The sequence below is a fragment of the Borostomias antarcticus genome (assembly GCF_949987555.1).
Source record: "Borostomias antarcticus genome assembly, chromosome: 3".
NCBI classification, from domain to species: Eukaryota; Metazoa; Chordata; class Actinopteri; order Stomiiformes; family Stomiidae; genus Borostomias; species Borostomias antarcticus.
The window spans coordinates 15967028-15989283 of NC_140236.1; the positions used below are offsets into that span (position 1 = coordinate 15967028).

Here is a 22256-nt window from a genome sequence, read left to right on the forward strand (position 1 = left end):
TGAGGGGTGCCAAAGTTTTGGGCCATGACTGTATTATAATTACAGTGTTTCCCCTAGGATTTTCTTTCAGAGGGATGGTAGGGCATGTCACGGATACATGGTGTCAACAGTGCATTTCTCTACACTGAGTTGAAATTAAACAAGTGCACATAACTTAGGTAAATAAATATCAACAATATTTATTTACAACACACAAAAACATTACCAGAAAACCAGGCCAGGTCCAGCCTGGCTTATGTGCGTTGGCTGGCTTGTTTCTGTGCAGGACTGGTAGGACGGTAATGATTTGATTTCATTAGGATCTTTTTTAGCCATTGGCTAGTCTTCCAAGAGTCCTCAATTAAAACATAAAGTACAATACAATGATGCAGAAGATACTATAATTCATAAATAGAATAACTCGCGAAAAAAGAAGAAAAGAAATAAACATGATAATACAGTAATAACAGTAAAATACAATAGTTCAAGACACAGCTACTTACGAAATCACACATCACACTTGTATCACACATACATACAGGCACACACATACAACCTTACATATTATACACTAATTAACCTTCAACCTTAAAACTTCCAATCACAATCCAACTGCCGCCTTTTTTGAGTGGATTGTTGTAATGCGTTCCATAATTTAACACTTCTAAAAATAAATGTCCGTCTTCCCATTTTAGTTTTTATTTTTGGTAGAACATAATGATTCTTATTTCTTGTTCTTGTGCTGACCTCATGTTTGTCACATACTGATAACAGTTTGTCCTTAATACAAACTGGATTTCTACACTTTAAAACTTTTGAAATGATTGTGACAGAATGTTGTCTCACTCGCTCTACTACTGTGGGCCATCCCATTATATTATGTTATGTTATAGTAATGATTCACTCACTCCTTTATCAAAACCACACCGTATGATCATTCTTGCTGGCTTATTTAGTGTGATCTGTAGTCTCCCCATATCTCTGTGAGTGGCATTTCCCCACACTGCACAGCAATAGTTGATATGACTGTAGATTAGACTTTTAGATACAAGCTTAAGAATGTCTTCAGATAAAAACTTAGCAATTCCTGCCCAGGGCTGAAAATTTACTTTTCCGCTCACCTGCCAAGGGGAGTGGTAGATGAAAAAATCCACCGGCCAAGTATATTTTTTACCGGCCAAAATAATAAATTGCCTTTTTTGTCACATTATACATCTGTTTCAGTACTTTTCATTCAGATAATAGTATTATGTTGAATACATGCTTAAGGAAGAGGCCAAAGTAAATTTTCAAATAAATTAGATTTAAAATTTCTAATTTAATTCGATGCCTAGAAACATTGCAATTCATAGAAATTCAATTATTAATTTCCATTCACTTCCACCGTGTAGAATTATCCATAACTACCTAACCCTACACAAATATGAGATATAAATTATCCAAGCCTTAACCTCATGGTCTTTATGTATTTATGAACAAAATACATATACTGTAACATATTCACAGCCTGTCATCATGTAAAGTTAAACCTGAGCTGGATGACCAGTGAAGTCAGTCAAGGAGGAACCAGTACCGTCTTAAGAGCTTATAAGCTACATGACAAGCGATCAAAGACATCCCTTCTGAGAAACAGTGGCTTGGTATGCTATGGAAGCCCAGAGACAGGATGGTACACATCAACTGTAGGTGTCGACTGAAGTAGCGCGCGTCCTCTGAGGTAAATGGGAACGATTTTCTGTGCGCGAGTAGCCTCGCGTCACCAGTCTCTCCTAGTGCGCGAGGCCCCACAACAGTCATGTGACTGAAAACTTTATTTGGTGCAGCGGGGGAGCTATTTAAGTGCAACACACAACAAACAGAACGCCGGTCTATTGCATGAATGTGGCGACATCGCACACATAATTGGAAATTTTATCCACCATTGGCGGGTGGCGGGTGTTAATTTTCAGCCCTGTACCTGCCATTTTCATCACTTTTTGATCAGATCTGTGATATGGGCTGTCCATGAGAGATTGTTTTGTATCTCAATTCCCAACAATTTGACTGTGGTAACTTCTTTGATTTGAACACTGCCATATGTTAAGTACCATGGCTTCAGTTTCTTTCTCTTTCTAGCAGTACATATAATCATATTTTTGTTTTACAGGTATTTGCATTTAGTACCAATTTGTTGTTTTCTACGCATTTAATGACTCATTTGATAAATGTTCATGCAACTGAGTTAGCGAATCTGCTACTGCAGTGATTGTTGTATCATCTGCAAACATGTGCAGTTGAGTTGACCAGCACTTGTGGCAGATCATTTGTATATATAATAAACAACAATGGTCCAAGGTAACTCCCTTGTGGAATGCCACAATCAGTCATACGTGAGAAGGAAAAGGAGCCATTGACATAGACAGATTGTTTTCAACCATTTAAAAAAGATTTCATCCAATTGATAGCATTTTTACTGAAACCATAATGAATTCATTTTTCTAAGAGAATTGCATGATCTATCAGATCAAATGCTGCAGTGAAGTCAATAAAAAGTGGGGACACAAGTTTACCTTGATCAAGGGCACCTAGCCACTCATCTGTCATATGTATCAAGGCAGTTTCAGTAGTGATTTTTACGATATGCATGTTGAGCCTGGGTTAAGAGATTATTGTTTTCCATGTACTTCCAAATATGATAACTAACTACTCTTTCCAATATCTTGCTTAAGGATGAGAGTAAGCTAACTGGGCGACTGTTGGATGCAGTGAAAACTGCTTTGGCATCCTTAGGAATAGGACAGATTTCCGCATGTTTCCATTCTGTGGGAAACTTTCCTTGTTGCAAAGAAAGATCAAATAAGTACATTACAGGTCTGGCGATATATGAAGCAGCACATTTCAGCAGTTGTCAATAAGATCATAACCTGGAGATTTATTATCAGGAAGTGAGGTAAGGATATTCTTATTGTCCTCTATTGAAATATTTGATAATACAAAAGTGCAGGTTTTCCCCTTCATAATCTTTTTGTCTTTCACCTACCAGTAATTCATTTGAAGTATTATTGTTCATGCTGGACCTGAGATCATTTACCTTTGATTCAAAGTGATCAGCAAAGTGATAATATATCAATAATATCTACTGGTTTACTGGCAATATCTACTGGTTTAGTTTTAACCATTCCATCTATCTCCACACTGACAGGACTTGCTTTAGTTGATCTGCCAAGCAAACCATTCACCGTATCCCATATCTGTTTTGTATTGTTTCTACATCCCTCAAAGGTTGTTTTATAGCAGTGTTTCCCACAGAATTTTGGGCAGCTATGGGGGGTGGACCCCCGACCCTCTAGGGGTGCCGGGGGCATGGCCCCCCTGGAGAACATTTTTAACATTGTTAATTTAAATGCATCAATTTGGTGCACTTTGAGAGCAAAATCAAGAAACCATAGCAATTTAATCACCAGATCACATTTGGTTATGAAAGAGGATGGAAAAGAAGTAGTCATACACAAATCATGGTAAACGAGACAGGACTTTAAATAAAAATCAATATTAAATAACATCCAGTGTTGTGCCCAGACTTTTTTTAATGAAAATACAGGTAACACCCTGACAAACAACTCAATGTGCCAAAGACCACATTTCCATCTACTGTACAAAAGACTATTTAATGCAACATACTGCGGGACATGAGCCCTTAAAAAATGTCAGTTCTGAAAAAGATAAATCTGGGGGGAAATGTGCCAGTGGAAGTTGAAATGACTGCAGTTGCTAAAAAGAGCCAGCTGACCATCATCTAATAGAGAAGACTCAGAGATGGCAACCAACCATGCAGTCTGAACGAGGCTTCCCCTCTGACACTAACAGCTGCCACACACCAGAGCAGAGAGCCTGGACGTCTCACTGGTCTAATATATCTAATATATCTAATATATCTCCCACCCTCTCTCCCTCCTTCCTACTATCTAATGAGCCTCTGACACTAACAGAGTGTGAGTGTGTGTGTGTGTGTGTGAGAGAGAGAGACAGTGTGTGTGAGAGAATGATGAGTGAAGGAGCTACCTGCCCTGCTGCCTCTACCTGCCCTCCCGCCATCAGAGTCAGTCCCTCTATCTCTCTGTCCCTCTCCCGCCACTGGCTCTGCTGGTTGAGGCTGCTGGATGGAGAGGAGGCTCTCCTGCCTGGAGAAGCCATCTCTCCTGTTGTAAATAAAAATTTCACTGTAAGTAAATCCATTTTGTTTTTTTGACAAAAGCTTATGAATAATAATTATTCATAGGCAATATTGCCAATATGTTTGGCTATTGACTTGGCATCTATTGCTACGTTATCCTAGCTAGCAAGGCAACATTACCTCAGGCTGGCAGCGGTTTCTTCATCTGCTTCTACTCTCACTTTCTTCTTGAAGAATGTATATATTGGTCTGGTACTCATGACCTGAACATCAAGAGTACAAACATATTAGCTAAGCTTAAGACAATCCAGTTTTGACATTGGCCTGACTAACGTTACATGCAAACCTACCTAGCTAACGTTAGCTAGTGCTAGCCTAACTTTATCTAGGTAACTTTGCTGGTAGCTAATTAACAGACTAGCTTGCTAGCCTGGAAAATTTGCGTTACATACTGTAGACTGGAAAATGAACATTGCACCCAAATTATGTTTGGACAAGTAGACAACTACAGTGGATATTCAATATGGATTGTATTGTATATATTGTAAGTAGCTAGCGTTAATTTACCTAACAACAAACAAACGTGTCTCAACTCCGTGTGGAATTCCAGCGTGAATCAAAGTAGCTGTCTGCAATTCACACTTGAGCGTGATTGGCACGCGACCTATTTCAATCCACGCGATTTGCGGGGGAGGGGGAGTAGCCCAGCAGAGTAGGCTACCATGAGCACAGCGCAAAACACAACAGCGTTCAAGTTTTTTCTAATTTATTTATGAGAAGTCAAAACTTTTGATAACCTAAATTTTGCAGCTATGGCGGTACAAATTCATCCATGGCGGGCCGCCATGGATGAATTAACGTATGGGAAACACTGTTATAGTATAGTGTCTTTTTCTGGCGATTCAAATTTACAACAAAGTTTCTGCATTTTCTATATAGCATGATATCTGAGTCTAATCCTGATTTAGATGATGCAGCTTTAGCCTCGTCCCTCTGAATTATTGCGTCCCTTAATTGTTGGTCAATCCAGGGGGATGGCTTGGCTTTAATTCTACTTTTCCTTATAGGGGCATGCTGCTGAACAACCTCAGTAAACAATTTTGTATAACAATCGACCGCACAGTCCACATCATCCTCAAGATATACAAGGTCCCATGGAACAGCAGCCAAATCTCTTTGATAGTAATCTAAGTTAAAACGTTTAAAGCTCTGTTTAATAGTCACTCTAGGAGGTATTTTTGGCACTCTGGTGTATTTAGTAATGCACACTATTATGATCTGTCCAAGATAACAGGGCAGATTTAGCCTTTGAGCATTTATTCGGCACATTACAGACTGTGAGATCAATAATACTTTCAGTTCTATGCCCAAGTTTGTTCCCAGAGGACCTTGTGATTTCCTGTACCATTTGGGATAAATTTAGACTCTCTCTATAGAGTAAACTTAGTCTTATTCCCATCCGAGTGACTACTTTTCCAGTCAATATTATAGTCCCCAAGCATAAATAATTCTCTCTTTTCATCCAGAGCAAGGTCAATGCTTTCACACATTTTATCCAGGTATATTGTGTTTGATTTTGGGGGCCTATAAACACATCCAATTAACGTTGGTTGTTGGAAAGGAAGGTGAATTTGAATCCACAGGACCTCTAGTCCATTCACACATAAATCATCCCATACTTTAAACAATATATGCTCTTGGATGTATAGGGCAACACCTCCTCCTCTCCTGTTCCTGTCGTTCCTTATAACATTGTATCCCTTCAGCTAAATTTGTCCATTAGTTATGGTTTGGTCAAGATGAGTCTCAGTAATAGCAAGCACATGCAGATTATTCTCATTTACAACATTTAGTACATCGTCCACTTTATTTACTAAACTGTTCACATTCACATGAGCAATATGTAAAGCTTTCTTTGACAAATGTAAATTAATAGAGTCAGTATGACTAGATCGCATTGGAATCGATTGCCTGGTATGTAGGCCTACCATTCCTTCCTAAGGTAGCCTAAGGCATAAGCTATGGGCAGGGCAGTGAAACTTCAAAACAGCCATGGAGTGATCTTAGAGTCTCTATACAGCTGCCCATCTATGTATAATTTGTCCACCACTAAAGCAACTCTGTGGTTTTCGATCCTGAATTCCCTGAGGATGGGAGTTAGTTTACGCCGCCTCTCGTTGATCTCCGTTGGGAATTGATCATTCATCCAAATGTTTGTACCCTTGAGAGCCTTGCCTCTGGTCTTCACTAACTCCTTTTGTTTAAAATGCTCAAAACGAGCGATGATCGGGCAAGATTTTCTATTCTCCTTTTTTCCCAGCCTGTGGACCCTTGAGAAGGAAATCTCTTTTACTGATTCCGCTGATAATTTTAATTGCTGGCACATAAAATCCCGTATGGTCTGTTCTGTGTCGTCATTGTCTCTCTCAGGAATCCCAGAGAAAATCAGATTTTCCCGCATCGTTCTACTCTGGACATCAAGCATCATTTCCGTAACCCTTTTATTGTCTTTGGTGACATTCTCCATTGTACTCTGAATAGTAGCCACAGTACCTTTCAATGAGTTGTTTTCCTTCCTCAGATCGTCAATTTGCGCTCGGCTGTATTCAAAACTTAGCCTCAGGTCTCGGAGGTCTTTCTGCAATTCGACCAGTATATCCAACTTGCCAAGTTTCTCGTTTATTGATTGCATCAGGGATATTTCTATTTCCATAGTTAATTCTCCCACACTCTCGGAAGATCCCGACCGATTTCGTGACTTCTTGGCTCGGGGAGCCTTCTGACTCATTGTCCTCGTAGCTTGGTATTGTTTGTCAATGAAACTTTCCAAAGCCTCGATAGACTCGTCGGGTGAATCTGATAAATCCGATGGATCCAGTTTAATAAGTATCTTGATCAGACCTTTTAAAATTTTCCAATTTGCGGAGAGTGTTGGTAAATACCACAAACAAACTGAAGGTGTCTCTGGTGGTGATCACTCTCTCTCACTCGTATCTCTCTCTCTCACGGGGTTGACACCTGTCTGATAAATAAAGATGGGTCTTGTCACCTGGACACATCAGTTCCAATGCTTCCAATGCTAATCCAGCACAATGAGAGTGGGATAGCCAGTTAGCTCATGGGCTCACAACAACTAGCAGCAGCTTCCATAACATTAATGGTAGCGGTCAGTGGCTAAAGCAGTTACACTGATGATAACATAAAGTCATCCCCACCGGGAACCCCGGTCTCCTGGGTGGGAGTCCAATGCTCTCACCACTACTCTACTTGTGCAGTGAAGATCGGCGGGTGGGTTTTGGTGTCCTTCTTCCAGTCCCTAGTGTGGGTTGGGGTTATAATATGTGTTGGGGTTGGGACAGGATCTGATCTATAAGGCAAGGGGTAAAGGTTGGAGTGAAAGGATGAAGATGCGGAGGTTTGGGGTATAGTCCCATAACGTCATCCCCACCGGGTCTTCAACCCCAGTCTCCAGAGTCCAATGCTCTCACCACTACTCTACTTGTGCAGTGGAGATCGGCGAGTTGGTTTTGGTGTCCTTCTTGATTTTGGTGTGCTGGGACTACTGCCTCTTGTGGTGCCAACAGAGAAATGCAGGCCAACATTGTCTGCAGTAACGGAGGGAGTGATAACCGGACGAACACTATACTAGATGCGCTGGCTTACAGCCACGCACAAAAAAGCATCAATACTCATTTCTCCATCACCTAAAGCTGTGCCAGTCAACAATCAGTCTAATCACCGAAAATAAACCACATGTAGGCGTAGAGCGACTGGTGCATCGCATCCCATACAAAAATGAATTACTATAGGATTTGAAGTGTCCTACTCACTCCTATTGTAATGAGGACTGTCTGCCTACTGTATAATGCAGAAGCGTACCGTGGGGTCTTGCACAGGGTCTTCTCCGACATTGTTATTACTCCCAATGCCCCCCAACCCCCCCTGCACACCCCGTACACACACACGCAGATAGGGAGAGAAACTACGCACGTAGGGGTCGGTGGCATCTGGTGGGAACCAGATTCCTAGAACCGGCTAAGCCAGGACCAACGAAGCACGCATGCGCAGCACGCACGTTTTTTGGGGGGGTGCGCTTTCAAAGCATGCCTTGTTGGGTTTCACAGCACCAGAAAGGCGCTGAGCATTGGCATTTATATGTAAAAACATACAGGAAAACTATAGTAGCCTAGGCTACTGATGTTTTTTTTAACACATCAACAAAGGCCAATAATTTGAGAGCAAGCGAATAAGAGGGCAATATTTAGGCCGAAACAACCAAGCTTTTAGGGACACACTAAATAAACTACAGAGCCATTATATGACAACAATGGCCAAGCACCTCGAAGAGGAATGACAGGACAATAAAATACACCCCCTTAGGGCACAGCACTCTAGCCTACTTCACTAATCAGTGTTTAGGCTACTAGCCTACTAGGCTACTAGGCGTATTAGCCCACCGCTCCAGGTCTTGATTTGGTCTTGACTTCCGTAAGCTAGAATCATTTTACCTGGCCTAAAATGTTAAGTGAATAATGCGCTAGTAAGACTGGTGTCAACGGACCGTAACGTGGACTGTATTTTCATGAGGACTGTAGGGGGTGACGGAGCACTACCAAAATGCTAAACACAGATGAAAATTAAGCTATGGCAGAATACAAGACGCATTCAAGTCAAAAACAGTCTGAAAGTCGATTTCCGTTCCCTCTTTCACTGAAAGAAGGCTCAAAAATCAAGTTTTATTTGGATTTATGGGTAAGCCAGGCTTACCCTGGCTTATAGGAGCAATCGCCACTGGTAAGGGGTATCAATAATTTGCAACACTTGGGACAATTTAATTGTTCCTACCAAAACGTAAACAACTAATTTCACACCAAAACGAAGTCCATCACAAGAGTACGACAACTCGTGCTCAAACACCACAACGCCTTTCATCAAACTAAAAATAGCCCTGCCAGTGCTAACCATCTCTGGGCTACTGTATAACATCGCATTCATAAGCCAAAATTCTGACACTACGGGGAAGCTTTTGTCAACGACATGCAACAACAGGTCCTTATCTCTCACATAGCAGTAAATTCACACACATTGCCAACATGATCAATCTGAAATGCATAAAGCTGCAAAGCAGGACTCACCATTTCATTAGGTTTTGCTAGCCGTTAGCCATCTCCGACTCCCCGGGCCTTGAGTTAGCTAGCTAACATTAGCTAGCGTGTTAGCTAGCACTAGCTAACATTAGCTAGCTATCATTAGGCTTAATTTCCTGAACCTAGCTTTAGCTTAGTGTGCAGCCAGGTTATGGGTTACTGTTTACTTCAGCTATTACTCTACATTTCAACCAGACATTCCAGTGAAACCAGGTAGTCAAAATAACTTACCTGATATAAAATGGGCACCGCAAACGCTTAATGGCTTGTAGCCACAGGCGACTCCAGTTCTGAAAAGGCCGGTTTCCTTTTGAAACGAATAAAGTTTGCCACTAGAGCGCCGATATGTACACCCGTAGACGCAACAGCCAGACATCTTGATGGTATATAAAATACTAGTCTTTTTCACAATCTTCGCGGTGCTAGGCAGAGCACTATCCACTCGGCCACCGCTGACCTGGGAAATCTGTGGAGTCTTTTTGTTTTGATGTTCTGGGATCACTGCCTCTTGTGGTAGCGACATAGAACTGCAGGTTAACAATGCCAGGACATACTTACAACCCGACATCGGCTCTTCTAGGTGCTTACAGCCAACGCACACAAATACAGAAAATGCAAGTATATGCAAGTATATGCAAGTACAGTATGATGCTAAATACCGAACTAGTCCTTTAACCCATGTGTCTACTCTTTGTGTGTGTGCATGTGTGTGTGCGTGCACGTGCGTCTGTGTTTGTGTGTGTTTGTCTCCACCCCCAGGCTAGGCGTCCAGCGGGCCAGGAAGCCACGCTGCTGTAAGGGGCCGCAGGGTCTCCTGCCACGCTTCTCCTCCACACAGGCTGACGGCCAGGAACAGCTCTTCCACCTCACTGACAACATCCACTCAGAGTTGTGAGTTGCACCTCTCTCTCTCTGTCCTAGCTTCACTTTCTCCTGTTCTTAACCAGCCTACAAGTTAAGCTCCCGCTCCAATAAATCCAGGCATGCTAGACCCCCTCCTCCCCCAGCTTTGACCTTTGACCCTAGAGGTGACAATTCCTCAGCCCGCCCCCCTGCCCCCCAGCCAGGCCCCCAGGATTCGAGATCTAAAGTGAAGCCCTATTGAACCGCGCCATCTTGGCAAATTTGTAGTCATTTGACTATTTCCGTTGCCTTTTGTACTTGCGCAGTTGTGCTTTTCTGGCCTACGCACGTCCACGAACAGGTTCACTTGAAATGTAGACGCACGTTCCCGGCTCTCCCCGCTTTGAGTTAGCAATGAAAACCGGCTTGCATATTAACCTGTTTTTGTCAAATATATCCATTGGAGACATTATTTTTTTTATCCACGCATCTTAGTTTTAATAAGTTAATTATAGCTGAACATGTTTTGTTTGCTAGTAGATGATATTCATTCAGTTCGCGATAACGTTACTGCAGCCAGGCTAAATTCCTCCAGGGAGCCAGTGACAGGCGAGTTGAAAAGCTTCACTCCCCGCCAGCAGGAGCTTTGGCCGCTGCTACCGCATCTCGGATAACCCGCTGAGTTCGTGGCTGCCATTTCACATTCGCCCTTGATCAATCCCAATACCGATCCATGGTAATAATGAATCAATCGTTCAGATCGGCAGTGCTGCATGCATTTTACAACATCATTGTTAGCTTTATTAACATAACCATAGTCTACATTTATCTCTCTAACATTAGGCTATCCATATTACACCAGTCGGCCATTTCATATCAAGCTAGAAGCGGTCAATGCCAACGTTGACTGAAATCACCCAAATGTAAAATGCATGCAGCACTGCCGAGATGAACGATTGATTCATTATTACCATGGATCGGTATTGGGATTGATCAAGGGCGAATGTGAAATAGCAGCCACGAACTTAGCGGTTTATCCGAGATGCGGTAGCAGCGGCCAAAGCTCCTGCTGGCGGGGAGTGAAGCTTTTCAACTCGCCTGTCACTGGCTCCCTGGAGGAATTTAGCCTGGCTGCAATAACGTTATCGCGAACGGAATGAATACCATCTACTAGCAAACAAAACATGTTCAGCTATAATTAACCTATTAAAACTAAGATGCGTGGATAAAAAAAGAATGTCTCCAATGGATATATTTGACAAAAACAGGTTAATATGCAAGCCGGTTTTCATTGCTAACTCAAAGCAGGGAGAGCCGGGAACGTGCGTCTACATTTCAAGTGAACCTTTTCGTGGACGCGCGTAGGCCAGAAAAAAAAAAAGTACAAAAGGCACCGGAAGGCCAGAAAAGCACAACTGCGCAAGTACAAAAGGCACCGGAAATAGTCAAATGACTACAAATTTGCCAAGATGGCTCGGTTCAATAGGGCTTCACGTTTGATAGCGGTCAGTGAATGGAGTGGCTGTATCCAGTTCTATTAATACATCCATGCCCCCAGCCTACGCATGAAAGCGATGGTGTGTTGCATTGTGGGTGTGAGTGAGGCGCCAGGTGTTGCCTGAGAGTGAGTAATGATTATTATGCATTAGCAGGCCTTTCTTGTTTGGGATATTGTTTAACTTTTAACGCCCCTCTTGTCTCATCATAAGTGGGCGCTTTTCAAAAAGGTGTCCTGCGTACCAGTAAGAGAGGGAGGATTCTTGGTTCAATTCCTCTCTTGTTTTTTTTTTTTTTTAACCCCTAACCCCCCCCCCCCCAGCTTCATCGCGGTGGAGCCCATAGACACATACTGCGTGCTCATCTCCTCCAAGGTGGTATACTTCCTGAAACCCGGCGAGTTCGTGGACCGCGAGGCCATCTTCCTGGAGGTCAAATACGATGACCTCTACCACTGCCTGGTCTCCAAGGACCACGGGAAGGTGTACGTGCAGCTCACCAAGAAGGCGGAGAGCACCAGCAGCGGCGTGGCCATGCCAGGCCCCTCCCACCAGAAGCCCATGGTAAGATCGTCCCCTCCCACTGGCACTATTTATGTCATAGCACCACGTTTGCTTGTAGAGGGTTAGTATAGGTGTTAAAGTCTATGACCATAATACAGGTGAGCATGTATAAGACTATATACAGATAAAGTCTAATCGGGGTTTATAAGCCACTATAATGATCTTGTGACAAGATCTTGTCATGTTGTGTTCAAGATTTCAGATTTCTTTATTGTTACATCCAGGTACTGTATAAGGGAGTAACACACTAGGGTTCTGGCTTCCACACTAATCTTGCAACAACAACAGAATAATAATTTACAAACCCATGTTCCCCCTCAGGTTCATGTGAAAAGTGAGAATCTTGCCGTGAAAATCTCTCAAGAAGTCAACTATGCTAAGAGCCTTTACTACGAGCAGCAGCTCATGCTGCCGCCCAATGAGAACGAAGACTGCCTGCTATTGGACTCTTAACGCTCTGCTCAGCGGACTAACATTGTGTTTCATTGAAAGTGGACTTGTCTCTCTTTTAATCTTGATATTGTATGAGGATATCTCTCTGAACTCACTAGAAGGTCCTAACGTTTCATACCCTACAGAGGTAGGCATTATTACCCAGTCCTGGTCCTTGATGGCCACAATAAAAAGTTGTCCACCACCTCTTGCAAGACAAACTAATTGAGTTTAAAGTAGATTGGGTGATCGAACAGACCCTTTGTAAGGGGAAGTATAAGTGCTTTGGGGGGTGATGCAGCTTTCTGTGAGAAACGCTTGGGGTCAGGATAGAGCATCCATTTACTTGGCGTAGTAATATAGTTTAGAGGGTCTGATATTCCAAGAAGCACATTGAAATGACTTAATGTATGCAAACAAGTGTTTTTATCAAGTTCTGTATATTTAGAACTCCATAAGATGACAAAGATTATTTTATTTTACAAAAATGTTCATAAGATGATCGATTTATATCGATGTAGATGTACACATCCTAAATATATGTTTGTTTATAGACACTTATGTACATATATAGCTACATACCAATTTATCCAGCTATGTACATATCAATTGTGAAGTAAACAAAAAAGGAATTATGAAGGGTTGCTATGATGTGAAAGCTGTACAAAACTGCCTTTAAAATGTCTTTATTTTGTGTATAAAAGTATTTTTTGTGGTTGGAAATTCTGAATTAATTGCACTGACACTAGGGTGGGCTATGCAGGTAGCCCCACCTACCCACCTCACAGGGAAGCAGTCGCTGAAGCTGCCATTCTTGTCTCTAAACTCTTACAATCATGGGCCTCACTCTAGATTGATTCAATCTTTTTATTTAATTACCTCTTTTTTTTTTTTTTTTTTACCAGTGTCCTTTTTAACTCATTTTCACCATAGAGCTATTGTATAACAGTATGTGGTTGGAATGTTTCCCTTGAACCAGATGTGGTTTCAAATAACATTTGATTTCTTTCACCTCAGGTGGGTTTGATTTGCGGTAGCTTGGACCATTCCATTGTCCCAAACCAAGTGTTTAATTAAAGTCTGTCTTGACCTGGGGATTTGAGTCTGTGCAGAGGCTTTCACCCAAAGCTCGAGTGAAAGGTGAAATACTTGAGCATTGACCCTGTGAAAGAAGAGTACATTAATACATTCTTGCTAAAAAGAAATAATAAAATAAAGCACCACAACTGCAATACTATAATGAACTTGGGGCTTGTGTTTCTCTATTCCTCTGTCTGTCTCTGTCATGGCTGTCATGACTCTCCAGCAGTCCTCATCCGTCATGGAGATGTTGCGTCTCCCCCCTGCTGGAGGGCTGCTCCCATCTCATCACATGCTCTGCTTGCTGATGGATGAGTTGCCATGCCGACAGGTCCATTAACTTTTTTGTAACACTTAAGAACAACTATTCCTTATTAATAGTTAATGGGCCTTTTTCAATACCAAGTACGCCCAAGTTCGGACTTGCGTCCTTGCTAATCCGGACTTGGGAAGTTCGCATCAGAGTATGAACTTCCAAGGACGGGAGGACGCAACTTCAGTCATTCAGCAATTGGAACAGCAGCGTCCTTGATGACATCACCTTCTTGGCTTGTTTTGTGTGGACACCGGCAGCCGCCATTGCTAGGATTTTGAAAGCGTTTGAAAACTGTTTTAAAGTAAATATCGTTACGTTTTCATTGCTTTTCATGCGGATAATTACTACAATTGAAACCAATTATGTGGCCATTTTATCCAAATAACGTCTGTTTGTACTACTTTAGATAGATTATTTAGATAGGCATTTTCAATGGTGGTAACAACCGTTAGCAAAGCCGCTTGATGCGAAATGATTTCTGGGATATCTGGCTGTCTCAAGTCCACACAAGTCTGCTCTGATGCATCCTCGATAAAATGGGCGGAGCAAGAACACATCCTGGCATTTGATGCGGACTTGGGACTTGCATACCTTTGAATTGGAACAGTACTTGGGCTCCGGCTGATGACGTTTCACAAGGACGCAAGTACGGACAAGTACGCATATTGGAAAAGGCCCAATAGATCATTCACAAATGGTTAGTTAATGAGTTATTAATTATGTCTTAAACGGTTGTTAATAATTAATTATTTACAAATCCCTCATAAATAGCCAATAGATCATCCACAAACTGTTAATGAGTTATTAATGACTTGTTAAATGTTTGTTAAAAATTGGTTGATATAAAACTACAGTACACTAAATGGTTAATAGATCATGAACAAGCAATTAGTAAACTACTAACTAATGACTTAAGTATTTGTTAATACCACCTACAGTTGGCCCCATCTAGCTTTCTAAACACAAATTAATAAATGTTTAAAAGTGAATAACAAATCATTATTAAAGGTTACTTAATATATTTGATAATACCATGTGCATGAGTTATAGACGTTATTCTAAAGTTGCATCTATTCCTCATTAACTAACACTAGTGCATGGATGTAAGAGAACAACCACGATGGCTCCATGGGCACTGTGTACCCTGTACACTGTGTACTGTGTTAGTAAATGAGGAATAGTTGCAACTTCAGAATGATGTCCCAAAACGGTCTATAACTATTGACATGGTCTTAATAAATATATTTGCCAACCTTTAATAATGATTTGTTACTCACTTCCAAACATTTATTAATTTGGGTTTAGATGGGTCCCCTGATGGAAGGCCAGATGGGGTCAACTCTAGGTGGATCAACTATTAACAAAAAGTGAAGAGAAAGTCTGATAATTGCTCTACCACCGTTTTGGTCATACAATGGATGTGGATGGGCACCGTGAAAAATCATTCAAAAAACATGTTAAACTCTCAATTTCAAAGACAAGAAACTCACAGAGGCGTTAGTTGGTGTTCTGACATATAATTCGCCATAAAGTAAGATTCTGGTTCATCTGGAAAGGCTTTTTTAAATATTTAGCATAGAACTATTTAGTCGCAGCACATACATGTGTAAACTTCTGCTTGAACTGATTCCGATCTCGCGCAATGCCTTGAAGTACTTCCGCTTCCTGGCTCCCCTCTGCGGATTGATCTACACATCTACAACAGTTGTGTCAATACAAGTCAATGGATTTCATAAAATGATCAATAAAACCCTACAGGATTAATACTTTGCGGCAAATTTGATGTCAGAACACCAACGGACACCAATTACCCCCTCGGTGAGCTTCTTGTCTTTGAAATCGAGAGTTTAACATGTTTTTGAATGATTTTTCACGGTGCCCGCCCACATCTATTGTATGACCTAAACAGTGGTAGAGCAATTATCAGACTTTCTCCAAAGTGCTAATTTTGTCAACTGTTTTATCTGAACGATTGTATATGATCATAAGTAACCTTAAAACAGGGCTAAATATGATTTCCCTTTTACTACTCCTTTAACTAGTCTCGCGGGCCAGACGAGTCGACTTCCGGTCCGGATTGTCTACTACGTCTGGTATTCAGGCGCTGAAATTTTGTTGAAGGAAGTTGGGGAAAACACGGGCGGATATTCCGTCAACATTCCATAGAGAGTAGTAGACTGTCCGGACTGTCCGTAGAGAGTCTGGCTCCGAGACTAACTATTAACAAATATTTAATATGTTATTAAAAACTCATTAACAGTTTGTGGATGATCTATTAACTATTTATAAGGGATAGTTATTCTTAAGTTTTACCTTGAAAACATGCCATCTTACCTGTAGGAGGTAGGGACGAACTGTAGGAAGGCCCACATTAGGATTTTTTGTGATCTCGTCCTCTCAATGTTGGCTTAAAAGCTCTTACCGTGTGAAAAAAATACTTTTAAAGGGGTTAGTTTAGTTTCATAAGTGGCTTTGCACTTTTGACTGCAAAACCCGAGTGAGCCCTCATTAAAGATGTCATGATCCTACAGCCTGCATATTTGACATAGAAATATGCCCTGGATCTGCAAAAGATCATGCCTGATTTCCCCTGCAATAATCACAAGCCAGCCTAATCTAATTATTTGACAGGGGTTTCTGAAGGGCTTTGATGAGTAACTGGACACCGGCTCTGATGTGAGTCAGAAGGTGAGTGATTGAGACAGAGAGCTAAAACGCAAATTTCACTGATTATTTTTTATTCCATGTTCCTCTTAAAATAACATCTCTGAGCTTGATACCTCACTGTTTCTCTGGGGCTGGAATGGAACATTGAAAAAGAGAGCTTGCTCTCAATTGTCTCCCCTGAATAAATAAATGTTTCAATCAATCAAAGATCTGGTTTTAAATAGTGGTATGTGAATTGAAATGTGAAACTGTATATGAAACGGCAGGAAAGAAATGGCAGCATGTGGCACAGTGGTGTAGTGGAGGGTACAGAGGTATACGTAGTATACCTACTTCTTTATCCATGGACCCACAGTATACCCACATCTTTAAACACCACTAATGTAGAAACTGTAACATTTCTGTAGAAACTAACATTTCTGCTACAGCATACCCACTTATGTAGTCAGAGTACCTACTTCTTTAGTCACCACTACACCCTGGTATATCACATGGGTGCGTAGCGTGTCCCACACAGCTTACAGGCATCCTTGTCTCCTCCACCTGAGTCTCCAGCCAGGGAGCGGCAGGCTAGCCAGGCCCCAGGGTGAAGAGTTCAGCTCTGGGGGAACCATCAGTCCAGCCACCTCTGCAAACCCAGCTGCTATTTGGCTAACCTTGCTCTGAACTCACCCCCTGAGATCTGTGCCGTCTTCTCCAACACACACTCTCGCTTTCTCTCTCTCTCGCAGTCTTTAACATCTTCACAACAGAGGAGGTACCGTCCACACGTTAGATTTCCTTCTGTGTCTGTCCTCTGAATGTCACAATGTTTGCACAGTATGTGATCATAAAACCATTGCTCGCTCTAAGGTATCCAGTGGTGGCATGTCTCTGGTATGGTCTGTTATGACAACCTTAACAGAAGCAACAACAATGATCTCAGTATTGGCAGGGCAGCAGGGATGGAATGTTGACTGGGAGCATTGGCAAAGGCATGAACAAGCACAGATTCCAGGGTGCCCCTTTCAGCTTCCAAACACAACTCAAAAACAAGTATTTAAAGCAGTAGGCCTACTTTATTTCATACAGTATCAACACTCGTGCCATTTAGAATGCTATTTCTAAGTCTGGGGTTTGCCACAGTGGTCAACTTTGAGCTGCCCTGATAACCATTTCAATTTCCTGTATATATGGTCATAGAGCCCAATTGTGTGAAGACACCATTCCAGGCACACTGTCAGTCCACCTTGCAACCAGAGAGGAGTATTCAATTCCAGATTTGGCAACATCATGTTGATGGAGACACAACTGGCTCCAACCTATAGTTGCCTGGTGCTTACTTGCCTTAGCAATGCTCCGACTCCTACAGTATGCAGCAGTATTGTTGCTATTAGTCGTCGAGGAGCATCCTGTTGTGGTGTGCTTACACAAGCCTCATTTGCCAGGCCTCTCTGTCTATTCAAATAGAATATATATTGAAATTCAGTCTAACTTTATTAGAGTGCGGTGAGTTCTATGTTCGTCCCTTGAAGGTGTCCATACAGGTGTAGCAGCCTGAGAAGCGCTGGATCTCCTCCAGGGCCGTCTGAGGCAGGAAGCTGAGGCAGGGGAGAAAGGCCAGTGTCCGTCATAAGACTTTGTACTGAGATCTGAGATCATATAAAAAGTAGAAAGAACACATGACTATGGTTTTTGGGAACAAATTGTATATTATGCCGTTTAATCTGGTTTAAAAACCTCTTGAGGATGACGAGCGCCCGCATGGTCCAGGGTAGGTAGACGAAGGCTGTGTTTGTCCTGACGGCGTCCACGGTCCTCTGGGCCACCAGCTCAGGGCTCAAGGGGGGAAAGAGATGAGGAAACCTGAAGAAGAAAAAAGTCTCAACCTGCATCCTATACGCCTTTCAGAACCAGCGACTGCCTATAATGACTCCTGTATTCTTTATTAAGGAGAAACTAGCAAGGAGAGCCCTCGGGGTCTGTGCCTGTCGATGGACATGACAGACGTGGGCTGGTTAGGTCTGGGGAGGGTGGGATGCTCACCGTACACGCATGCCCTGAAACATGTCTGTGTTGGTGTGGAAGGGCAGCACAGTGGTGCAGGATACCCCAGGACAGTCCAGCAGGCCCAGGGTCAGACTCTCCATGTAGGCCAGGGCCGAGGCCTTTGAGGTGCAGTAGTCTATGGCTCCTGGGATGGAGGCCAGGGACAGGATGGAGTTGATACAGACCACGTGGCCATGGCACAGCTCCAGCATGCGGGGCAGGAAGGCCTTGGTGGTCTAGAGAAGGAGAGAGGCGGAGAAAGTGAGACAGGAGACAGAGAAAGAGAACAGACAACTTGGTGCAAAATCAATATACTGTATCAATACACTAGCCTATCAATCATCTGCTACTGACCCTTATGTAAAGAGACATGAAATAACCCCTGTGTTGCCACTGTCTGTTTGGATGCCCCTTACCCAGAACTGGCCCAGTGTGTTGATGTGCTGGCTTTTCATCAAGGCGTCATCGTCACTGTCCATCAGACTCTTCCCATGAACCACCGCAGCATTGTTCACCAGGATGGTGACATCACCCACCTGATGTGACATGAGACAGAGTGTGCAGAGTTCATCTCTGGGACTTGGGCCTCTTGCTAATGAGTGTGCTAAACAGGGCCAAGAAGATCAGGGAGCTGTGCTGTACAGCAGCACTGGTCTACTGTCTCTTCTAGAGTTGTGAATCAGGTTTCGCATTAATCATCTGTTTCCTCTTAGGAAATTCTAATATGTAAGCTATGTTGTTCTCCCTGTACAAACCTGACCTTAGTTTTGTTTTGGAAATAGAGGGTTAGGCTTATCACCATCTATGGTATGTCTTATCTGAACGGATAAATTAAGTTGACAGTGTTATGAGCATTGCAAGTTGGGATACCAGATAATCGGAGATCTCCAATCGTCTGGGGATTCCATATTGAATAGTTGATAGAATAGCTGAGAACTAATGCTAACAAACCTACACCCTACTGCTTTGGATCGGTTCAAACCTGAACAAATCTATGCCCTAAAGACTTTGGATTGGTTGAAATGCAGTTTTTTTTGTGTCCGTTTTAGCAACAAAAGCTGGGAGAATATCCTCAGTCTCTAGTTGAGTGAAGTGTTTTGTGAGTCAATTGAATGTTCAATTGTGTGAGGAACCTTTAAGAGCTTCCATCTGTTAATTATCTAAATTGAGTGATACAGAGCTGTTCCTTTAGACAGGTTTATCTGAAAAGTGATATCAGGATGTTCTTATGTACCTTCTCTCGGATCACCTTGGCCTGCTTGTATACCTCCTCACGATTGGCTACATCACACAGGAAGTAGTGACACTCAGTTCCTGTGTGTGTGATCTCCTGGCAGGTCTCCTTCAGACACCTCTCAGTGCGGCCCCATAGGATCACCTGACCATAAGAATAGAGTTTAAAGGTCATGTACAGTTTGTTGAACACAGACTGTATTCCAGCACTCTTCAAGTGCATATACTTTTCAGCAGCCCATCGAGCCATGTCATGTTAATGTGTGTGTGTGTGTGTGTGCACGCTTGTTTGTCTGGCCAGTAGCCAACCATCCAGGGTTATCAGTACACAGGGGCATCTCACGAGACTCTGGATCCAATGCTCTGGATTTCCCCCCTTAATTTCAAATCAAAGAGCCCCTATCTGAAGCAGATCAAATCTGAAATCTCCAAAGCCTCCTCCTTGTGTAACTCATCATACAGCTCACCACGCCGTCAGCGAACCTCAAACAGATGGGACAATGTTAACGTAACAGAATTAATACACATTAACTTTTTTCCTAGGTGATGTATACGAGCTCTGTTGTGATTACTTCCTGCTCTCTGGAAGCTTGAATCCCCATCCCAAAGAGATGCATTACAAAAATCACAAATAGGGAAACATAGAGAAAAAAAGATAGACACATAAATAAAGAGAAGAGAGAGAAAGCGATAGAATGAGGGAGAGAGGGGAGAGAAAGTGCATGCTAGATAGAGAGTGAAGGAGAGAAAGAGGGGGATCACTTGAGCAGTTCTCTAGAGTACTCAGAACCACTTATGAGATCATCACTGCAGAAAAAGCTGGCTGACCTGCTTCTGAACTATGCTCTAACAACTGATCTGCAAGGTGTGTGTGTGTGTGGTGTGTTTGCATGGTGTGCTCTGTGTGTGTGTGAGAGAGAGAGAGAGAGAGAGAGAGAGAGAGAATGAGTGTGTGTGTGTGTGTGTGAGAGAGAGAGAAAGAGGCGCTATTATGTAAAAGAGCTATTATGTACATTGAGTTAATTTTTTATGCAACTGTAAAAAAATAAAAAACATCCTGTCACTATCCTCCATATGAACTTTCTTAAATGTACCGATGAGAGCAGAGCAAGAGTCTGGAGGTTGAGAAGTTACACATTGTAGCGGTCAGAGCCACCCGGCACCCGCCCAGCCTGTCAGCACCGTGTTGTTGGTCTTTGTCAAAGCGCAGAGACGGGGGAAACACCTGTGCTGCGCATGTGTGCGTAAGCAGCACGCCAGGCAGGGGCGAGTAGAGTTCAGCATGCTCTGTCTAACAGCAAATTTCTGTGGATTAGCCTATTAACAGTTTGCTATGTATCTTTGGTTCACCCGATGTGCTTGATACATTGCACAAAGCATAATAGCACAATAGTTTCGCGTATAGGCTCCGAGTTCCCCGACTCCAATAGGCATATGGAACAAGTAGCCTAGCCTACTGTACCAATTTTGTTATTATAGCACCATCAGCTACGAATGTTATAGCGTAGTGCAATGTGATAGCCAGCGTTATCTGGTGTTAATGAATCAATTACGCACAGGTATGCCTACCTTTTTACAACCCTGCCTTGCAAACTCCTTGGCCAGATGCTGTCCAATGCCCTTTCCACCTCCAGTGATCAGCACCACATCCTCACCGAGATCTTTCCGTCTGGTCGGGAACAACAATCCAAAACTCGCCTTTACTATGCACAATATCATTTGTAAAGGAAAAAGAACCGCGCGTGCCAAATTATTTAAATCCATTTGTGGCAACCTGTTTAGTGAACGGGTCGGTTTCCAAGGTATAGAAGATGCTTTCGAACAGCCCCGCGCTCACATAGGGGAGTGAGTGCAGCCCAGACCGACTGAAGGCGATGGACATATAGCGTCTGTCACCGGATCATGGGCTGTGTACCCGGGGACAGCAGGCGAGCAGAGGAGCGGGGCTTCTTTCAAATAAATATGCTGCTGCTACTACGAGTCTTCAAAATAACCGAACGTCCTTGAATATGAATGATTCATAGAGATCGACTAAGCTAATTTAATATCGCTAATAGCCTAAGCCGATGCCTATCTCTGGCGAAAACGCGGACAATTAAGCGACTGCAGCGCTGAGTGGCATCACTACGGAGTCAACGATGCATCCGACCAGCCTTTTAAGCGCTTCTATTTGATTCTGAATGTGGGAGGGGGCGGGGGGTTATAGCTCATTCCTGTTGAGTGACAATTTCAATATTGGGGGATTAGTTGGCCGCCTGGACTGGCCGTGGAGTCGACTGACGGGCTGCGTTCCGAATCGCATATCCTTCTACTCTTTA

At 42.7% G+C, this 22256-nt stretch overlaps 2 protein-coding genes across 2 annotated transcripts in view; one reads left to right on the forward strand and one right to left on the reverse strand.

The window, feature by feature from the left end:
• The window catches only part of vps13d (vacuolar protein sorting 13 homolog D), a gene marked incomplete at its 5' end in the record, with an annotated part of 79493 nt that extends 65899 nt beyond the window's left edge, over nucleotides 1-13594 (forward strand). Inside the window, 3 exons of the mRNA XM_084436354.1 lie at nucleotides 10044-10170; nucleotides 11942-12182; nucleotides 12504-13594. Coding sequence (XP_084292480.1) covers nucleotides 10044-10170; nucleotides 11942-12182; nucleotides 12504-12635 — 500 coding nt within the window. The 3' untranslated portion in view covers nucleotides 12636-13594. The remainder of the gene's footprint in view (nucleotides 1-10043; nucleotides 10171-11941; nucleotides 12183-12503) is intronic.
• A 4172-nt stretch (nucleotides 13595-17766) lies between these two features.
• LOC311329722 (short-chain dehydrogenase/reductase 3-like) lies at nucleotides 17767-22007 on the reverse strand. The gene is made up of 6 exons (XM_084461625.1): nucleotides 21508-22007; nucleotides 19940-20083; nucleotides 19122-19241; nucleotides 18703-18941; nucleotides 18397-18522; nucleotides 17767-18257 (listed from the first exon to the last, which is right to left on the reverse strand). Exons 1-6 carry the CDS (start codon nucleotides 21700-21702, stop codon nucleotides 18173-18175), a joined length of 909 nt encoding a protein of 302 aa, XP_084317751.1. The 5' UTR covers nucleotides 21703-22007; the 3' UTR covers nucleotides 17767-18172.
• Between the last annotated feature and the right edge of the window lie 249 nt (nucleotides 22008-22256).